This window comes from Scardinius erythrophthalmus (genome assembly GCF_964197995.2).
Source record: "Scardinius erythrophthalmus genome assembly, chromosome: 10".
In the NCBI taxonomy this organism is placed as follows: Eukaryota; Metazoa; Chordata; class Actinopteri; order Cypriniformes; family Leuciscidae; genus Scardinius; species Scardinius erythrophthalmus.
The window spans coordinates 15,234,850-15,256,230 of NC_138230.1; the positions used below are offsets into that span (position 1 = coordinate 15,234,850).

A 21,381-nucleotide genomic window follows, 5' to 3' on the forward strand; every position below is an offset into this window, starting at 1 on the left:
AAACCTGAAACATTCCTTAACGCAAATAATAAAGTCACTAGAATGAAGGATATGCTTTTCAATGATCTGTCACTTTATTCTTAAATTGTGCACTTTCACAGGTAACACCACAGGTTTACCATAGCTGGTTAAATAAATAAATAAATATATATATTTGTAATACAAAACCGTAACTGAACCTATAATTATAGCCAATATGGAAAAGTATGTTTTTTTCTTACATTTTCGAATTTCATTGAATCATAATGATTTTGATCTTCCAACACTCTTCCTTTAGATAAATGACTAAAAGAAAAAGTCTGAATTATAATAAATAAATAAATAAAAATCAATTTTGCAACAGAAAGCAAACTGTGATGAAGATGCATCTTAATAAAAAGAGAAAGAACATGAATCTTCTTTATATCAATATTCAAAAGTTTTATATCTTTCTCTTCATCTAATCTCTCATATTGTTAACTTGCTTAAATAAGCAACAAACATTGTGCATGATCGCCACTTACAATGTTGCCTTCAGCAGATTTGCTTTGACTAAAAACCAGATCAATTTCAAACCACATGACATAAATCATGAAAATTTAGGTGTTTAAGTTTTAGGGCCCTCAAAGTTTAATACACCCCATACCTGACGTAACCAACTAAAGCATAAAAATGTTTATGACTGGAATGTTTCTTATCATAATAATCACTACAAGCCACATCTGGATATTTCAATATGCAAAATCCTGTTATACAGAATGCTGCTTAAAATAGCAATAAAAGATAAATATATTCAATGATGGTTACAATGTCAAAGCACGTCTATGTCTCCCAACTTGCTGGCTTCCTTGGTTAATCAGGTATGTTTGGGAATAAATATCCGAATTTTTTTTTTTTTACTCCTCACAGCAAGTTAGATGTTTATCCAGCTATGTTATCAGACAAATGCACACTCCTGTTCAAAGATCTGTTTGGGGTCAGCAAGGCTGAAACTGAAACATACAGTAAAAACAATCATGTGAAATATTATTACAATTTAAAATGAAAGGTTTCTATATATTTGAAAATGTAATTTGTTCCCATGATGGCAAAGCTGAATTTTCAGCATCATTACTCCAGTCTTCAGTGTCACATGATCCTTCAGAAATCCTTCTAATATGCTGATCTTTTTTTGCGTGGAAACCTTGGTACATTTAAGGATTTTTTTGATGAATAGAAAGTTCCAAAGAACAGCATTTATTTGAATTCAAATCTTTTGTAACATTATAAATGTGTTTACTGATGAATTTAATCAAAAGTGTCTTTGCTGAATAATTTTCATTTCCTTAAAAATATCTTACTGGCCCCAAACTTTTGCATGGTAGTGTATCCAAAATCTGCCCAGTGGCAGGTCAGATATTCCAGTAGATAAGCCAGTTTAAACCTTTAAGAATGTTATCTTCTAAAACATACTGAAAAACTCCAACAAGTGAATAAACAAAACACCTGCTTTAATCTGTCAGTCCATCATGTTGGAAAGGCAGGGGTATGCATGCTTTTTTTTCCCAAAACAGAAAACTTACCGTATATTGTTGCTCATTAATATTTAAATATTTGCACACACTTATACACACACATAATCAACTAGGATCAATGAAGGTGGTGGGGCAAGGAGAAGGCTAGGGATGAATGGATGCTGGATGGAGACCTCAAAAAATGTTATTTCCTTTCCCAACTGCCCCAGTTCCAGTGCCCCAAACCAATGGAGGTCGATGAAGAACTGGAGCTTGTGGGGTAACGGTTCCTGTGAGAGACATAGAAGAAAACTCACCAATAAGAGGGCCAGCAGTGCTGGGTTGTACCATTCTAGTCGCTGTGTGAGGGTTAGCCATGGGAAAGCCCATGTTGGGCATCGTCAAAGCTGAAAAGCTTGCATTCTGGGTTGGAGATGCCATATGGGCGGCAGGCACCCCAAAGGCTGAGTTTAAGGGGGAGAAGCCACTGGAACAGGGTGTCATGGCATTAAAACCAAAATAATTTGGAATTGATGGCTGTGCAATAGAACCGCCTGCATTTGATATGCTGCCGCCCAATGGCCTGGTAATACCTGTGGCTGGCAAAACACCTGGGAAGGATGAAAGTTGAAAGTGTGCAAACCAAAAAAGGATGATGGGGAGGGAGCGAGGGAGGGAGGGAGATGGATAGCATACAGAAGCAAGGATAAAAAAGGTTGAGATGGGATCAACATCAACTACGCACAGGTTATGTTCTGACTATATGAACTCTAGGCTTGTAAAACATTGCATCACAAACACTCAAAAATAAACAGATAACTATACAGTGCTTCTCTCTTTTATTCTCAGTCGCTCTTATTGTCAGTGTCTCTCGCTCTCTCTCTCAGCCCTCCTTACCCGGGGCTTTTTGAGTGGGGATGGAGCTGAGAGGGGGCTGTTTCGGTTTGGGCTTGACTGACATAAGAGAGTCCAAGTCCACCAATGAAGCACCTTCTCCGAGGAAGGACGCTGGCTTTTTGGTCTCCTCAGCAGGTTTTGCAGAAGTGTCACCTATTGATAGAAAAATAATTCAGAGAAAATAAACTATCTTGTGCTATTGAAACAAGGGAAAAACACTCAAATGTTCCTTACCCTTTGAAAAAATATTTATTTTATTCACTACTACACAACATTTAAAAAATCTTATCGACACCAAACCTTTGAACTGTAGTGTATATTTTATTTATTTTATTAGTATAACGTTTATTAAAAATTAAGAAATAAAACAAATACAAATAAATTAAAACTGATAAAAGGTGATAAAAAGACCAAAATAAGATGAAAGTTAATCACAACAACTGCTTGCTCTTTATTTTTAGTGCTAGATATTTAGTGATGTGAAATCTAATATCAGAAATAACTGAAATATGAAACATAGAAATATCTAGTTTATTTGCAACAAAATGTTTCAAACAAACTCTTCAATGGATGTTATAACATGCAAATGGCAGTCTCAGCAATTAGATTAGATGGGAGCTTGCCATTTTTAGAAAGCGCTTGCCATTTTTAGAAAGCGCTTGCCATTTTTGTGTGCAATATGCATCAGCCAGTTTGTGACTAATGAGCAAGTCTAAGGTTAAAGGAGTAGTTCACTTAAACATTTAAATCCTATCATCATTACACACCATCAAGTTGTTTCGAACCTGTAAGAGTTTCTTTCTTCTGTTGAACATAAAGAATGATATTTTGAAGAATGTCAATAACCAGACAGTTGATGTAACCCATTGACTTCCATAGTAGGAAAAAAAAATACTATGGTAGTCAATGGGGTCCATCAACTGTTTGGTTACCGACATTCTTCAAAATATGTTCTATGTTCTAAGTGAACTATTCCTTTAAGACTAAATTGATCATGAAAAATAAGATTTGAGACTGCAGAAACAAATTGAGAAGGAAAGCATTAGTACCGTTCTCAGAGGAACCTCCCCATGGATCTGATGTACCACCATCACCGAAAGGGTCACCAGTTGTCATAGCAGCTGATGGGGCACCCCAGGGGTCACTCGCAGCGGGGGGTGAAGATGCTGAGAGTAAGACATACGATGATTAGCTAGGAAAAGTAATCTTGTATTGATATTCTTCTGAAAGTACATTTATTTGGTTAGTTTAAACAATCAAACGGAGCATGTGAACATCTGACATGCAATAACACCATCACTATTAACTTAATAGGGTTTTGTTTAAACTGTAATCTACATTTACACTGCTGTTCAAAAGTTTGAGGTCGGTAAGATTCTATCTCTTATGCTCACCAAAGCAAAGCAGCATTAATATTTGATCAAAAATACAGTAAAACAGTATTACATAGTATAGGAATATTACAGCATAACTGTTTTCTGTTTTATTGTTTATGCCTTTGATGATACAACAGAATTCAGTGCCATATGATCCTTAACAAATCATTCTAATATGCTGATTTGGAACTCAATAAGCATTCTTCTTATTATCAATGTTTTAATGTTTTTCTGGAAACCATGCGACTTTTTTTTTCCAGGATTATCTGATGAATAGGAAGTTCAAAAGAACATAATTGATTTGAAATTAAAATCTTTTCTGTCACTTTTGATCAATTTAATGCATTGTTGCTAAATAAAGGTGTTAATTACTTTTAAAAGAAAAAAAAGTTATTGAACCCAAACTTTTGAACTGTAGTGTAAATTCACCAAATTTTGAAGCAATTGTCAGTGGGACAGTAAAAAGCTCATTATTTGTTATGCACCTGTTCTTCAATCCAGTCACTTTCTTACCTGCTGTGCCCCAAGGGTCATTATCTGCTTTTGAACCATCACCAAATGGATCAGACGTGACTGGTGATGCCCCCCACGGGTCAGAGTTTGCAGGTGCTGAATCCTGAACACTATCCGCCGGTGCTCCCCATGGATCTGACGTTGCTGAGTCTTTCGCCGTTTCAGCCCCCCATGGATCATTTGTTGAACTATCCTCTGAAATTCCGGCAGAGTCACCCCATGGGTCGCCGGCAGCAGGTGGAGAACCATTCTCGGCACTGGCAGATCTTCCCCATGGATCATTGGATGTGGCTGCAGATCCGTTTTTCCCATCAGCAGATTCACCCCAAGGATTAGAAGCTGAACTGGATTCCTTTGCATCATCAGACGATGCCCCCCACGGGTCGTTGGTACCAGGGGCGGATTCGTTGGATGCGTTGGATGGGGCTCCCCAGGGGTCCGAGCTGGACGGAGGTGCTGCTGTTGCCGCTTTTTCCCAAAGATCAGGCTCCGTGTCACCTTCCTTTGCCTGAATCCACAAATTTCCATCATGTCAGCTTAGACAGTCTGATACTAGTCAGATACTGTGATATCACTTAATTTGAATGTAATAAAGTTTCTCTGAGTAATTGATCAGTCTGTCTTACCCGTCTCTCTGCCTCTTTCCTCTCGGCCTCCAGACGTTTCTGCTCCTCCTTCTTCTTGGCCATGGCAGCGGTCAGGTCAGCCACCGATGGGATGTTGTCCAGGGAGGGCAGTCCTGTATACGGGGGGATCTCTGGCTTTTCTTTTTCTGGTCCTGTAGCGGAGGATGCTGACATAAAAAGAGAGTTAAACAGATATAAATGAAAAAAGACCAAGAAGACACTTCTATTCAAAAGTTAGAGGTGGAGGGAACTAATAATTGTATTCAGCAAGGATGCATTAAATTCATAAAAAGTCACAGTCAAGACATTTAATATATTACAAAAACTTTCTATAAAAAAACAACAACTTTCTATTCATCAAATAATCTTGAAAACATTTATCCTAGCTTACACAGAAATATTAAGCAGCATGAATGTTTAACATTGATAATAATAAGAAATGTTTCTTGAGTAGCAAATCAGCATATTAGAATAATTTCTGAAGAATGCTGAAAAGTCAGCTTTGAATTCTGCTAATTTAATATGATGTGAATATTGCCTTTATGCAAGACAAGTGCTTATGCCTTACCACTGGGAGCCTTTGTCAGCTTGTCTTTTGTCTTCATAGCAGAATCCCTCTCCTCTTTCCTCTTTTCCTCATCCTCAATCAGCACCATCACTATCTTAGCCTTTTCTCTCACATTCACCCCCTACAAAGAGCAAATACATCATCCATAAGCTTTTCCTCTATTAGTAATGTGATGAATGTAGAAGAATCGAATATTTTGCAATACCTGGTCCTTTCCATCCTTGTCTGTGAAGCGGTATTCTACTAGGATTTTGATAATGTGAATGTTCTCCACACACTGCTGAGGGATGCGGTCAGAGCCCGTTTTCAATAGATATTCAAGAAGGGTTAAAGACTGTTGAAGAAAAAAAAGAGAAAAACATGATCTGTTAGATGTTTTGACAATCCTTTCCTTGAGTTCCTTCCATAAGTTTTTTAATGTTTTAGAGAGAAGTCTCTTAAGCTCACCAAGCCACCAATCATACAGTGAAATATATTGTGAAATTACATTTTAAAACAATTTTTTTATTTGTATATATTTTAAAATTTAAATGAGTCCTATGATGTCAAAGCTGAATTTTAGCCATTACTCCAGTCTTCAGTGTCACATGATCCTTCAGAAATCATTCTAATATGCTGATTTGCTGTTTAAGAATCATTTCTTATTATTATTAATGTTGAAAACTGTTAAATATTTTTGTGGAAACTGTGATACATTTATTTTCAGGATTATTTGATTAATCTGAAGTTTAAAAGAACAGCATTTATCTGGAATATAATTTTTTTGTAAGAATTTGAAACACTTTGAGTTTTGATCAATTTAATGCATCCTCACTGAATTATATCCAGGAAGTTGCTTTACGTTGGAAATAACCTTTTCTTTTAATATTGATAATCACTCCTCATTGTCAACATGTGGCATCCCACAAGGCTCTATTTTGGGTCCTATGCTTTTTTGTTTTCTCTATATGCTTCCTCTAGGCTCAAGCTTTCAAAAGTACAGTGTAGCTTATCATGGTTATGCTGATGATACACAACTTCACCTTCCTGTCAGGTCAAATGATTGTTGTTCCATCAGTAATCTCATCTCTTGTTTTGAGAAAGTTAAATTATGGATGTCTGACAATTTCCTCATGTTAATGAGAATAAAACTCAGGCCATTGGTTTTGGTTCTTTATTGTGTATGACTGACCTCGAAAATCAGTTAGGTACTCTGTTTGTTTAACCTTGCATGATAGAGTTAAAAACTTGGGTGTCATCTAAGATTCGGACTTTTTATTTGATAAGTAGATAAATGCTGTTATTAAAGGAAGCTTTTTACATCTCAGGCCCATTGCCAAATTAAAACAGTTTGTCTTGTCAGAAGGACTTGGAATTAGTAATTCATGCACTTATCACATCCCAGTTGGATTACTGCAATGCTTATATGTGGGTTTGTCTCAGTCTACTTTTTCATGTCTGCAATTAAGCATACAAGGAATATAGAGCATATCACCGCTGTTCTCCCTTCCCTACATTGGTTACCAGTTAGCTATAGAGATCAAATTTAAGGTTCTGCTGTATGCTATTAATGCCTTGCATGGTCTAGCCCCACAATTCATTGCTGATCTTCTTAAAGGGATCCTTCACCTCTGGAAAGATGAATGTGTATTTAAAATAGGTCATTTATGTAGAAGAAATGTGAATTTTTTTTTGAATTTGGAGCTTTCTAGACTGAGAAAAGCCAGAAAATGTATTTTTGGCTTATGTGGATGAAAGACAACAACTCCCAGAATGCACTTGCTTCGCTGCCTTAGGAGGCCACGCCTACCGGTAAGAGAGCGCAGTTGAAAACAAACAACAAGGCTAGGCTGCTAGTGAGTCTCCGTGACGAGTTTGCCCGGGATTTCGAGATCGCCCAAAATGTCCGGGATTCGGCTTTTGCGTTCTACAGTCGCCATTCATCATGTTTACTGTGGCGAGCAGGACGAGGCTGAGGGCCGGGGGGGGAACGGCGCGAGGCCGGTGGCGTCATTACTGAGACGCGCTGATCTCGTATCTCTCACGGAGGAGCGGGAATTTTCTTAGCAATGTTAAAACGCACATCAACCGATCACTTGTTTAGCGTTCATGTAAACACTACATTCAGATTCACCAATCGACATGAATTGTTAACGTTAGATTGAAACAAAAGGTGTGCATGTAAACAATGAATGGCGACTGCAGAAAGCAAAAGCTGAATCCCGGACATTTTGGACGATCTCGACGGCCGGACATGTCCGGGAAAAAGAGGATGGTAACCCCTACTACTCAGCTTTCTCCACAGAGCAAGAGCCTACTAGCTTAGCTTCCAAAGAAAAGATGGCTGACACTATGTGTACATTCTGTGAGTGAGATCCCACCTCCTATGGGCGGGTTGAGAACATGCGGGACAGCTCCTCCTACTGGCTGTAGTCTTTAGCCTCTGGACAAAAAATCCTCAGATGACGCAAAATGACGATTTTTGCGTCATCGGAGGATTTTTTCCAGACAAAAAATACATAAATCTCTCATCTCAGGGGGATATGAGGGTAGAAAGCATGGTAATTCGAAAATACTACAGGTTTTCTACTAATACAAAGCTTAATGCTAAATCCTGAAGTATCCCTTTAAACTTTATTCTGTACCTAGGTCTCTTCATTCAAATTTTCTGTTCCTCATCCTGCTTGAGATCCAATGGTGATTAGGCGTTTGTAGTTGTGGCCCCCAGGTTGTGGAATGCACATTTGTTTTTTGTTAGATGTTCTTCCATACTGGCAATATTTAAATCTAGGTTGAAGACACATGTTTCTCCTTACCCTATGACATGGTTTGAGATGTTTTTATTTGCAAGGGGGTTTATTTGCATGTTTTACAATGTTTTATTTATTTTTAAACACTTTAAAATGTAATTCTACATAATGCTTAACCAGCAGCACCACTAAATATAGTGTAACTCAATCTTTCTTTTTGTATCTCTCTTTGTCTCTCACTCTCTCACTATCAAAACAAAAGCTCCAAGTAAACATCAGAGGAAGAAATATCATGCCAGTGAAGCTGAATGGAAAATCCTGCCTGCACATAATCAAACACTGCAGCGGCAGCATCAATGGTCCTGCTGACAGAAAAAAAACCAAGCCACCAATCGAGTAACATGATCGGGTGCGCAATAGAGTCACAAAAACGATCACTTGCTATAAATATTCAATCAGTCTGAGCAGGCAAGCAAGCTCAGAATCCGGTTCCTTAAACTCGGTGACCGTTCTCTTCAGTCCTCTCCTTCACTCACCTTGTAAACGTGCCTCCAATTCTTGTCATCATTGAGGCGTTTCCAGAGCATGGCCAAAATCTCGTTACAGGCCACCACATTGTAGGTCAGGTCCGAGATGTCGGCCATCTGGGAGCTCGATGGCCCCCAGGGGTCATTAGAGGTCGCTTCCCGAACCTACAAAACATATCCAACGTATAAAACATAAAACACTAACCAATAACTCAGAGTTTCCTGTCTCAACAAAGTAAATTAATCTGCACTGGGTACAAGTGATACACTTAGAATAGCTTACTACTATTTATAATAGAATATGAATTGAATATATGGATGGCAGATATCTAAGAATAAAATATTTCAGTATAGAAATACATATAGTATAAAAATTGTATCCCACAATGCAATGACCTTCAAATTAAATTATACTGTAGGTGTCTTTCATTTAAAAGACAGATTTCTAGCATCTGTAAAACTGCATTTTTCCATCTTAAAAATATATTTAAATTACGACACATGCAGAAAAGTTAGATCATGCGTTCATGACCTCAAGGCTAGATTATTGTAATGCTCTACTGGGTGGTTGCCCTGCACGCTTAATAAACAAACTCCAGCTGGTCCAACTAGAACCTTCTCACTAGAACCAGGAAGTATGACCATATTAGCCCGGATCTGTCAACATTGCATTGGCTCCATATTAAACATTGCATACATTTTAAAATCTTGTTAATTGCTTACAAAGCACTAAATGGCTTAGCTCCAACGCATTATAGTCCTTCATGTCTATTGCGATCAAAAAATTCTGACCAGTTGATAATATACAAAAAAAAAATCAAAATAAACTGCAGGCGGTAGATCCTTTTTCTATTTAGCACCTAAACTCTGGAACAGTCTTCCTAACCTTGTTCGGGAAGCAGACACACTCTGTCAGTTTAAATATAGACTAAAAGCATCTCTTTAACCTGGCATACACATAAAACATTATTATAATTCACACCCGTTAAAGGATTGTTAATTTGCATAAATGAGGTCAACTGGAACCGTGAACACTCCCTATAACACCCGATGTACTTGTTACATCGTAACAAGTATGGCATCTACGCTAATATTAGTCTCTCTGTTTATTCCGAGGTTACCGTAGTCAGCCGGATCCGGTCCATATCCAGATAAGATGTGGACCTACACCAAGACACAACCACAACGCAGCCCTGAACGTCAGCAAATATCCTCTCAACTAGACAGTCCCCTGTGAAGGCATGTCGACGGCACAGATCGTCAGCAGAGACCACAAGAACCAGACAGGTCCTCCGCACAGACCCTACGGCCAGCTTCAGCGCCACACCGACGAGATGAATCCGATCTTCAAGCAAAAGGAACTGGGTGAATATTTTAATGCTATCGATCCGCAATCTGATTTCAGCAATAAATCAGAATCAGATCGTGTTCGTTCGTTTTTTTTCTCCATTCTGTCACCTGATGGAGTTTGGGTTCCTTGCCACTGTCTTCTCTGGCTTGCATAGTTGGGGACACTCAATATTATTGATTTGATTTCACTGACACTATCAGATGAAAACTGAACTGAGCTGGACGATGACATCACTGTTTTCTGCAGAACTGCTTTAGAGATGAAATTAACTAATTTAATAATTGATTATCTTTACAACGGAACTGAATCAACACTGAACTGACATCAGCTGAACAATGACACTATTTTCTTTTAGAGTTGCTGTACAGCCAATTGCATCATTGAATTATTATTTTCCTGTTACCACCGTAAAGCTGCTTTGAAACAATCTTATCGTATAAAGCTCTATATAAATAAAGGTGACTTGACTTATAGTTGATACAGACAAAGTCTCACCTTGAAGACTTGAATGGGATTGACAAAAGAGTAAGAGCAAAAACTCACCTTGACCTCTGCCTCAGAGAAGTTCTGAACAAGGTTCTTCAGTTGGCGTCGCAGCATTGAGTGAGTCATGATGGCTGTTTTGTCCTAGACCCTTTAAAGGATTTTTTTGTTTTTGTAAAATACACATTGTTCAACAAAAATGCAAGTAGGCTCATCATTGTTAATCATTGCAAATACAGCACATGGATCAAAAACGGCTTCTTATATATCATAATCATTGTTTGATAACTTTGATAATTAGGAAACAGAGCCTTCATAATACAGCATCAGGCACTATTAGTTGTGTTATTAGTCTAGCCTATTTATAACAGAAGTTATATATCAGAGCCAGTGTTATTTTAGTTTTATTGAGATAATATTACAGTTTTTATTTATATTTTGAAATGGTTTTTATTTTAATATTTTCTGTTTTCATTTTCAATTTTAGTAAAAGGTTTAGTATTTTTTTTTTTTTTTTATTTCCCCCCCATTTTTTTTATATATCTATATAGTTATTCATTTTTATTTTATTTTAAGTTATTAAATAAAGCTAAATTAAATGAAAATGAGAAATGCTGCCTTGGCAATTAGCTGAAATAAAATATGTTTAAGTTTTTCTATTTTATTAAATAAAAAAAATATTATTTATTAGCTTTTAATTTTATATTATTGTATTTAAAGTTCACCATTTTGTATTGTTTTAGTTTTAGTTACTGTATTAATTAAATTAATCCTAATCAGAGGATATGATATACATCTGCTATTATAAATAGTTTATTAACAATATCACACATGCTAATAAAATTAAAAGGATATACATCATTGAATTATTTTGCTCCACTTACCTGCTAAGTAAAGGATGTAAAAATGGCTGTTGACTGAATTTCTCAATCGCTGACAGGCACTTCAGTCCATGAGCCTTTCCCTATGGAGACTTTACGGACCTATACAGCATAATATGAGGATAGACTCTGTAACTATGGTTAACATTAACATGACCAAAAATGATCATTCTGTCAAAGTTAGTAGAAAAATAAAGATTATTTTATTTATATGCTATTCTCTGGTATATAGAATATAGTATATATTATATGTATTTATTTATAAGAGTTAACATCAACAGCCAATATCCTGCTATCAATATAATGCTCGATTTTATGCTATTTTCAACAGCAAATCCAATCTGTACTGAGAAAATTTCCCAAATGCTATGTGATCCAAATGATCGCTGATTTATTTATCAGTAGGGTAGATAGACATCCTACCAATCCTGGCTGCAGACACCAAACACCTCAAAGGTAATGTGTGAATGAAAGCATCGTTTGATGACAATCACTATGACAGACATGACATGAACTAGATCTTTGTTATGTACAATAAACTGCGAAACTGTCGCATCATCTGATCGTGCCCTGACTGTAATCTGACGCCTGCAAAAGCTGATATTGGTTTGGAACGGAGAGCCATCGCCTTAAAAACAGGAGGATAATAATGCATGATGATACACTGCGTCTTAGCTAAAGATTTACATATAGAATCGCTTCTTACGTCAGCTCAGCGACATTTCGGATTGATTGACGAATACAATAAATATATATATTTATATTGTAATATACCAACCTTTTGGGAGAATGGACAGGATAGGTGATGATGAGAGGCTTTTCCAGAGGCGGAAATTTCCGCTTCCGTTTACGGCTACCTGTCAAAAAACGAACGTAGCCTCCCTACTGAATATTCATGAGGTGGGAGTGGCGGTTTGCATTGCGTGAACGCACGCTGGTCAGTGATTTTTGATGAGTGGGCGTGGCTATGTGGTTTACATTGAAACCACAAGGGTAAACAAACACAGGATGATTTGTGTTGTTGTTGCTGCTGCATGAAAGCCCTTTGATAAAAAAAAGACAATAAACAAAATAATATATGAATAATGAATGTATGTAAAGGGTTTGTTAAATGTGCCACTTGGTTTGGAGTACCAAAGGGATGCGAACATGCGATGAAAAATCCGCTGATCCCAACACCATGTTTGCGGTTGCACTGAGCCCGGTTTCCATAACAATGAGTCGATCCTTTCATTCTCAGATCTGAGGAAGCGTGATGCGTCATTCTCAAGCTCGTGCCTGAGGCATCGTTGACGTCACTGACGCTCCGATGCCTGTAGAAGCGGCTGGCCCGCAATAACAAATTGGATGAAGACAGAAATATTACTCGCATTCATTGAAATCAGTTCAAGATGGCGTCCGAGGGGGAATACGAGTCAATTCTGTGCGTAAAACCAGATGTCAGTGTTTACCGCATACCGCCGAGAGCGTCGAATCGCGGATACAGGTGAATTAAAGGATGTGCGGGCCTGTGCCCATGGCAGGTGTTTGTAATGTAAATAATGTTGTAATACGCAATACGTTTTTGTCTTGTTTGTATCAGCACCATACGTCTATTTCGAACAAGAGTTTATAATAAACAATACATGTATCGCATTTAATTATTTTTCTGTGGACTGGTATGTCGCAGAGACATTGAACATACAGTTCTGCTGATGAGGGAAAACATCTTGTGATGTCAGATGCTTGGTCTGTTTGACGATTAGCTCATGCATCTTAATAGGAATTGGGCAAGAGTAAACCACTGAAAATGTCATTACAATTAATAATTATTTATTTACATGACATTTTCATGCCATTGAAGTAGATAGAGCATCTTTCATTTGTATTATTATTATTATCATTATGGTTGTAATGATATGGTATTGTGTTGATGTGAGGTGTGTTTTCTGCGTATATGTGATCCAGTTTATAGTATAATTAGTCCTAATAGCTCTTGCCCACAGAGAATGTGATGCTTCAGTGACACACATTCCTCCTCTACTAAAATACCAGTTGTATTCCCTCAGTAGGAGCCTATAGTGTTGTTCTAATAGCTCTGGAAATTGCAATAATACTTCTAAATTTGCCATAAACTGCCGAAATGGGTTAAATGTCTTCTGTTCCCACCAAACTAAAAGCTTGAACCCAATGAGCTGCTATTTGTGTGAATCGCATGAAGCCAGTCATGTTTGGACCCAGAAAAAGAAAAGAATAAAAATGAAGCCTATTTTGGGACCATTAAAGTCTCATGAAATTGAAGTAAAGACAGCTCTTCTAGCAAAGGATTATTGAAATGATAAGATAATGCATTTAAAAAATATGTAGGGAGAATGTTAATTTCACACTGACTGACTTTGCATTGTGACAATCAATCACTTTTTCCCCAGTACTCATTACTATAATATGTTAGATTATAACAACAACATTTTTTTATCATTTAGTCACCTTCATGTCGTTCCAAACCCATAATACTTAAACTTTGAAACACAATTTAAGATATTTATAATGAAACCTGCAAGGTTTCTTCCCCTCTGTGCTCCTCTTCAGGTTACCAAAACTTAGAAGATCCAAAAAAGGCATAAAGGAATTGTAAAACAAATCCATATGAATCGAACGATTCTATCCAAGTTTTGTAAAGTGATGGAATAGCTTTATATAATGAACCGATTTGAATTTGGCAATTTAACAATGATTAACACATACATAGAGCACATCACACATGGTAAACACTGAAGCTCAAACATGCGTGGGTGATGCGCGAGAACCAATGAAGTTTGTTCTAGCGTGTGATGCATGCAAAGTCTTATAGGGTTGGGATGAGCCAATTTTCATTTTTGGGTGAACTTAACTATCCATTTAAACTCCCCCTATTAGATGTTTCCATAGAAAACCCATCTAGAGTATGAAAAATACACAATTTGATGGACCTGAAATGACATTTCTGCTGTGATAATGGCAGGGCGGCTGACTGGAAGCTGGACACTCCTGATTGGACGGGTCGTTTGCGCATAACAGCAAAGGGGAAGGTGGCTTATATCAAACTGGAGGACAAAGTCTCAGGTTAGAAATCTGCGTACTGATGCAAAAGAATCTAAATCTAAATTGAATGTTTGGTTGGATGACTCTCAGAGACATTTGTTCAGCCAAATAAGCTCCTAGATGTCCTTCTTTCATCATTGTCTTCAGGTGAGCTGTTTGCTCAAGCACCGATTACGGAATACCCTGGCATTGCCTTGGAGACTGTCAGCGATTCTAGTCGCTATTTTGTTCTCCGTATTCAGGATGACAATGGTGAGTGTATCATCTTACTTTACATACCCTGTATCTTACCGTACTGGGAATAGGTTATACTTCACTACTGTGTTACAGTTTAGATAAACATTATCCATTTTAGGTCGGAGTGCGTTCATTGGCGTTGGATTCGGAGACAGAGGTGATTCTTTTGACTTCAATGTCGCCTTGCAGGATCATTTCAAGTGAGTTTCTATTAAAAGTCATGTAGACTGGAAATGCTTTTGTATTTGCGTTAACTCCTTGGATGCCATTTGATGCTTTTACTTAATTCCCTTTGGGCATAATAAAGCAGTTTTAGCAGATACAGTTTTTGATTTTCTTTTTAAAATATTACATTTTTTCTTTCTGTAAGGTGGGTTAAACAGGAGGATGAACTTAGCAAAAGTTCTCAGTCTGCAGACTCAGGACCCAAACTGGATCTAGGCTTCAAAGAGGGACAGACCATCACTCTGAATATCGGGGTAAAACAGCTGAAAACTTCTTTCGTAATGAGATTTTTATTTATTTTTTGTCCGATTTTGGCTTTAATAGTTCTAGTGTTGCATCACTACATGTTCAGAAGAAAATACAGTGATTTTTCATGTCCACATATTGTAAATATACAGTTTGTGTTAAATTAGAGAAATGTTTCTTAATATTTAGCAAGGTAAAAAGAGAGACAAACCCCGCCCTCAGAGCTCAGGAGGCTTTGGGCTCCTCCCTCCACCTCCAGGGGGAAAGATAGCACCTCCTCCTTCGTCCAATCACAACACAGAACAGCCATCAGGAGGAGCACAGACAGGTACATCATTTGACCTCATTACTACTTATATATGAACTCATTTGTGCATCCTCTTTTCTTTGATGCCATGGATAAGGTATATATGTAATATATTAATTCTGAGTTCAACAAGGAGAGGAGCTCGCACACATAATAGTAGAATATTTCTTAAAAAAAACGTTATTTAGAGGACAAATGCAAAGACAAAACGCTTTCCATCAGTGTTGTAACCATATATTAATTCTGTAAATGTAAAATATAAATTCTGAGCCTGACAATTCATTTTTAATAATATCTCACCCACTCTAAATGCATGCACATGCAGACAAACACACATATACATTTTACAGATATCTTGATAACCTTGATAACATTTTTCTCTTTTTTTTTTCTTAATCTCATGTTCTTTCCCTACTCTTAGGATGTTTATTAGAACTGGACAGCAGTAACTCTAATACAGTGGTTCAGTCAAACCCCAGCTCTGACCTATGGGGAGATTTCTCCAGCTCTGCAAGGTAACATGATTCTTGACCATTGAATAAGTTCCTGTACTCAGATATTACTACTAATCACTAAGGGCCAGATTTACTAATGTGTACCTTGAAATGCAGTGTAAGTCGCTTTAGATAAAAGCGTCTGCCAAATGTAAAATGTAGATGTATTTTGGAGGCTGACCTTATTGCATATGCATTTGTTGGAGTTTCCCTTTCAGGTGCAAAATATATAGGAGTAGAATATTTAAATAAATACCACAATGTGATTTACTAAGGTTTGTGTCAATTAACTGGTTTTTGCTTTATTATTTAACTCCCAAAAAAGCATGTCTTAACCCGTTTTACGCTTGACATGTTGCGATAGTTGCTGTAGGAGGAGGCATCGCAGAGAATTTTTCTCCACTCGTGTTCATTAATTTGAAATGTCACAGGAAAACGTTATCCGAACATATCCTTTTCCAAGCCACTTTTTTTTATTCACTCTGCCTGTGTTATTAGTAGATTACCTGCACCTAGTCTCATGTAGCCAGACCTATAGACTGATGGCAGAAGGTCTGGACTCCATCACAGCTTTCTTTGGCCAAAATGTAAAGCAACCAATCACAGTTAGTTTTGTACCGCATTATGTTTAGGGGCATGAAAATGTAAAGTTGAAACGATAACAGACCTCCATGCATCTAATAAATTATTAATTCAAGAACGATGTGCAAGTTTCCTGCAACAATAGCGCTGTGCTCTATAGGTATGTTTCCATCACACTGTTTTTATGCGCATTTTGAAATATCGCATCAGAAACGAGTGATGGAAATGCTAAATTTCGGGGGAAAAATCCCTTAATTCTGACCACCTGCGAATTGAGAGCGGTGGGGTTATGTCATCACACGTGATTGCATGCACATACACATCAAAATAACATTCAACTAGCGACTACTTGACGTGTGGCTGAGCAGTGTAGCGAAAGGATTATCATATTATTCTGTCTTGTATTAATATACAAAAAGGGAAAACGGCTCTCAGACGGGAACCAACTCTCAGCCTTCACTTAAAGGAGGCGGCTCACAGAGCCGACTCGTTCACGAACGACACATCACTACTGTTTCCGCTGATGGTGTTTTATTTTCTGTTGGTTGCTAGGTTACCAGTACCACCGTCATCCGCTCGAACAACTTAAACACACCTAATTTGCATTTGTTTTTGTTTTTTGCGAACTTTGAAAAGATTTGCTTCACGTTTGGATGGAAACCCAACTATTATTACAGTTGTAAACACAATGGCTTTCTTTTTCCAAGAGGTGGTTTGGCTTTGTTTCTAGGCGGACTGTTAAAAAACAAGATCTCCCAAAAATCCTGGAGAATTCGACCAATCAGATGACGACTTCTAAACTCCAGAAGTGTTTCCCAATTTGTGTGCCTTATGCATCAGACGTTCAGCCAATACTACTCTAATTTGCGCTGCTCTTGGTAGATTGCTTATGTTGGTCATTATTAGGGATGTTAACCACTGACCGTTTGACCGATGGTTGACCGTATCAACGTTAACCGATCAAAGTTGTCGGTAGTCGGTAAAAAAAAAAAAAAAGTGATCTCTAAATTAGGCTATTATAGACAGTGGACTAAACGCTACTACAGTTAGCCATCTCATTCCAAGATCTTTTTGTGTGAAGTGAACAAATCCCTCACACTCAATTTTTCATAACTCGCCTGTTTGTACTTAATAAACCAATAAAAACATTTGGTGCGAGGTTACAGCGTTTGGGTTCGCGCGCTCACAAGGTTTGCGAAAAGTAAAGGCTACAGGCTAAAACACTCAAGGTTAGAGCCAGGGCAGCACTACCTCAAACTAAAGTGGCGTTTCTTCGGAGCTGTCATTTTCTTAAAGGTGCATTGCGCAAGTCTCTGAGTTTTTGCAGAACTATGCCCCCTCTGGCGACAAGCGAAACCGCAACACTGCAACTGAACGCGCATGACGTCACGCCCAGTCTCAAATTCCGACCCGAATCCCTCTTATTTATTTTACTGTACAGGATTATAGAGGCAATCGCAGTGATCAGAGAAGGGCTCATTCAGCCCATCAGGCAATTGTTTAAGCATGTATGGGTTAGAAAAACGGATATTTTTAACATGAAACGTTGCGCAATGCACCTTTAAATGAGCCGTGGCAATGTTTCAAATGAGCTTCTAACGCTAGACAAACGCCTTTATTTTCAACGCGATCACATTGTACCCAAACCATTTCGAAACTAAGGAGCCATTTGTCCTCCGATTACATACAAGCTCCTTGGCGCCGCGTTTGTGGGACTCATGTTTCGCGCTGTAGGGGATTTTAAAAAAGTGACGTGAGTGGAAGGGTGGCGCCGGGGCAGTGTGTGTGTGTGAACCATTTTTTACAGTCTATGGTGTGAACGGGAGACAGAGCGGCAGAGAGATGCGACAGAGTTGCGAAATTGCAGGCGCGGCTCGAAATGGCTGTTATTTCAAATAGCATATTTTAAACTAATCGGTTAACCGGTTTCAGCTGGCTAATGACGCATCCAGCTCATTTCCATAATGACTAGGGATGGCGAAAACTAAAAATGTTCAATTTTTTTTTAGTTTTCGCCATCCCTAGTCATTATGGAAATGAGTTGGATGCGTCTGTATTGCATTGTCAGTAGATCACCCACAGATCTTTCCATTCTCTCCTGTGCATTTATGAGATTCAAGTCTAATTGCTGTTTAGTAAATCTGGCCCTAAATATTTTCTTAAAACTGATCTTAAACCACTACATGTGTTAGTGTGCAGAAGTATGTAAAAGCTGGAATAATCTTTCTTTCTTTCTTTCTTTCTTTCTTTCTTTCTTTCTTTCTTTCTTTCTTTCTTTCTTTCTTTCTTTCTTTCTTTCTTTCTTTCTTTCTTTCTTTCTTTCTTTCTTTCTTTCTTTCTTTCTTTCTTTCTTTCTTTCTTTCTTTCTTTCTTTCTTTCTTTCTTTCTTTCTTTCTTTCTTTCTTTCTTTCAGCTCTGTTCCTCCTCCAGCATCACGCCAAGACCCCTCTTCTGGGAACTGGGTCCAGTTCTGAAAAAGTTTCATCATCTTTCATTCCATTATTGTTCCCATTCCTTCATCAGAACTACTGCAATTAAAAGATACTGGATACTAGTATGGAACGTTAGAGGCAAGCTGTATGTAAAGCTGCTAATCTTAGCAGAGCACAGAGGTGAGAAATAGGCTATTAAGAATTGTGTTGGTCTTCTAAAACAAATCAGCCAACTGAAATTATGAAAAAGATTGTATAAAAAGATGGGCGTACTATGTGAAACTTTATGGTAATGTTTTTTTGAAGACTGTTTCAGTATCTTTACATTTGTCCACAAAGTGTTGGATGTTTCCACTTTGTTGTCATAACTTGTATGTGTTGTCTTTGGTTTTGGAGGAGTGAATATGCGTGTGAGTGTTTAAAAAGTCAGAGATGGATTGAAAGTGTAGAATTTAAATGAGGCCTGGATATGTCAAGAGCTTAACATCCTATGTGTCATAAGAATATATAAAATCTGTACAGTATAAATCTACATAAATATTGGTTGAAGGCCACAATGTAGAAAAATTATGTCCCTCAAATATAGGGATTATGTCTAGATATCCATTACTTATCCATATCGTCATTTACTTGAGTAACTTGAGTGTTAAACGAAAATAAAATATACAAAAGAACTATAATGCACATTGCTTCACATGTGATTTTTTTTTAATAATCTCTGTGGAATATGATTCTCAAAAATATTAGGATTTTCCATACCAGTCTATGAAAAATATCTAAAATGCCAAGCCTAGCCTAAAGCTTATAGCGTGGAAACAAATACAAGCATATTACTGTTTATGAGGTCCAATGTTATTTGAATTAGGATTTGCTATTTCAAATGTATATAATTTCTCATTTTGTCTGTTATCAGATTTCAAGGCCCTCTGCTCCATGTACAACAGTTTGCTGATTTGTTGTCCTTACAAAAATGTCCATAGTCTTCCACCGTAATAACATAATACAGTTACAGTGTGTGCATAATTATTAGGCAAGTCAATATTCTGATCGTATGTTTTTTCCAAGCACAACACCAAGGCAAACTCCAAGTAGGTTGCAGTTCTGGAAAATGGTGGCACTGGAGACTAAAGGATTCCTGATGGTCTCACGTCTAATTCTTCACCTTAATTCTTTAAGTTTTTCAGTTAATAACTTTTATTCTCAACCTGTTTTTTTGTGACACCTGCTGCCCTAATGAGCATGAACTTTTTAATGTATGTTAAATCTCTATTTTGACCCATTTTATCTGTAAAAGAAAACCTTAATTTTAACTTCCAGTCCCGGTTAACAATTATATATTACTTACAAAAGATTATATACAAAATAGTAGTTATGTTTGTTAATATATTGATAAAATATTGATTTATAATTATGAATACGTATTACAACACTTATGAAATAAATATTCTTTTTAATCTATTATGGCCTTACAGTAAGTGTATACTAATTTTTTTGTAGGCAGACAATTGTTACCATGACAAATTTACAATTCTTCTAACCAAAATATTATAAATACATAATATTCAAATATAATTTCCTCATATTAGTATGTCTCCTTAAGCATTAACATATGCTTCACTGATTTGAGTCATTTGCGTGAGTAAAAGTATGTTGAGGGATTATCTGTATATCACATTTATTTCATATTCAGTCAATACAAAATATTTGATACAAGTATATTAAAGTAAATATTTCTTATGTTTTCATGTAAATATTTCTTCATATGTTTTTAGCATGGGATTGTGCGCTAGTCCAGGTGAGTTGAACTCTCTTAGCTTTTGTGTTAACCTAGAATGGAAATCTTATATGCAATTTTTTATCGAAAATGGCTTTTTGTTTACTCAGCGAATGTCACTGAAACGTGAAAGCTACTTAATTTTGGAAGTAAATAAAATCACTATAATTACAGATGGTTAATCTATCTCACATTTTTGTGAGCTTTGTGCCTAGCAGTTTCTACTGGAAAATCCAGTTTAAGATGGTAAATGTTGTTGTGGACCATGGTAGTTGGTCTAAGATTGGCCATTAGTCATGTGCAAGATCAGCTTGGACCAGCAATAAATCCGCTAAACACAGCTACCAGAAGCTGCACTTAAGCTGTATTTTCCAGCTGATGACCTTAGGGCACATAACAGAGTCTGTTTCCGTCATTTATATCTATCTCAGAGTCAGATAACATCTTGTACGCTTCCTTTTTGCAGACTTTTCCTAGCTCAGCTGCTTCGATTAGTTGAGAAAGATCTACCACTCACAGCCTGTCCTTCTCAGTTTGGCCACCAAACGTCTCTGTCACCCCAGTGCTGAGTATTTTCATAATACATAACACTTACTCCTTG

The 21,381-nt window shown here is 37.2% G+C and overlaps 2 protein-coding genes across 7 annotated transcripts in view; one reads left to right on the top strand and one right to left on the bottom strand.

Annotated features, from left to right (window-relative positions):
- Nucleotides 1–1,453: 1,453 nt before the first annotated feature.
- epn1b (epsin 1b) lies at nt 1,454–12,277 on the bottom strand. Of its 3 annotated transcripts, none has more exons than XM_081376011.1 (11): nt 12,202–12,277; nt 11,427–11,525; nt 10,603–10,693; nt 8,718–8,873; nt 5,658–5,786; nt 5,453–5,573; nt 4,885–5,051; nt 4,259–4,766; nt 3,419–3,535; nt 2,370–2,522; nt 1,454–1,762 (listed from the first exon to the last, which is right to left on the bottom strand). In XM_081376011.1, the coding sequence occupies exons 3-11, from the start codon at nt 10,669–10,671 to the stop codon at nt 1,668–1,670; spliced, it is 1,515 nt and encodes a 504-aa protein (XP_081232137.1). In that variant the 5' UTR covers nt 10,672–10,693; nt 11,427–11,525; nt 12,202–12,277; the 3' UTR covers nt 1,454–1,667. The 3 variants fall into 3 exon arrangements, with proteins under 3 accessions (XP_081232137.1, XP_081232136.1, XP_081232138.1); XM_081376010.1 differs by having other exon boundaries at nt 1,454–2,083; XM_081376012.1 differs by lacking the exons at nt 1,454–1,762; nt 11,427–11,525 and having other exon boundaries at nt 2,246–2,522; nt 12,202–12,268.
- A 384-nt stretch (nt 12,278–12,661) lies between these two features.
- necap1 (NECAP endocytosis associated 1) overlaps nt 12,662–21,381 on the top strand; it is a 29,857-nt gene continuing 21,137 nt past the window's right edge. For 2 of the 4 annotated variants that reach the window (XR_014030992.1, XR_014030993.1), the window contains exons 1-7: nt 12,723–12,909; nt 14,404–14,504; nt 14,631–14,735; nt 14,839–14,920; nt 15,091–15,199; nt 15,381–15,519; nt 15,920–16,013. Coding sequence is in view for 2 of the 4 variants with exons in the window: in XM_081377166.1 (XP_081233292.1) it covers nt 12,815–12,909; nt 14,404–14,504; nt 14,631–14,735; nt 14,839–14,920; nt 15,091–15,199; nt 15,381–15,519; nt 15,920–16,013; nt 18,988–19,048 (786 nt within the window). In the remaining 2 variants the exon portion in view is untranslated. Of the gene's footprint in view, nt 12,910–14,403; nt 14,505–14,630; nt 14,736–14,838; nt 14,921–15,090; nt 15,200–15,380; nt 15,520–15,919; nt 16,014–18,987; nt 19,690–21,381 lie in introns of those variants that run through there. The other 2 variants (XM_081377166.1, XM_081377165.1) reach the window with 2 other exon arrangements.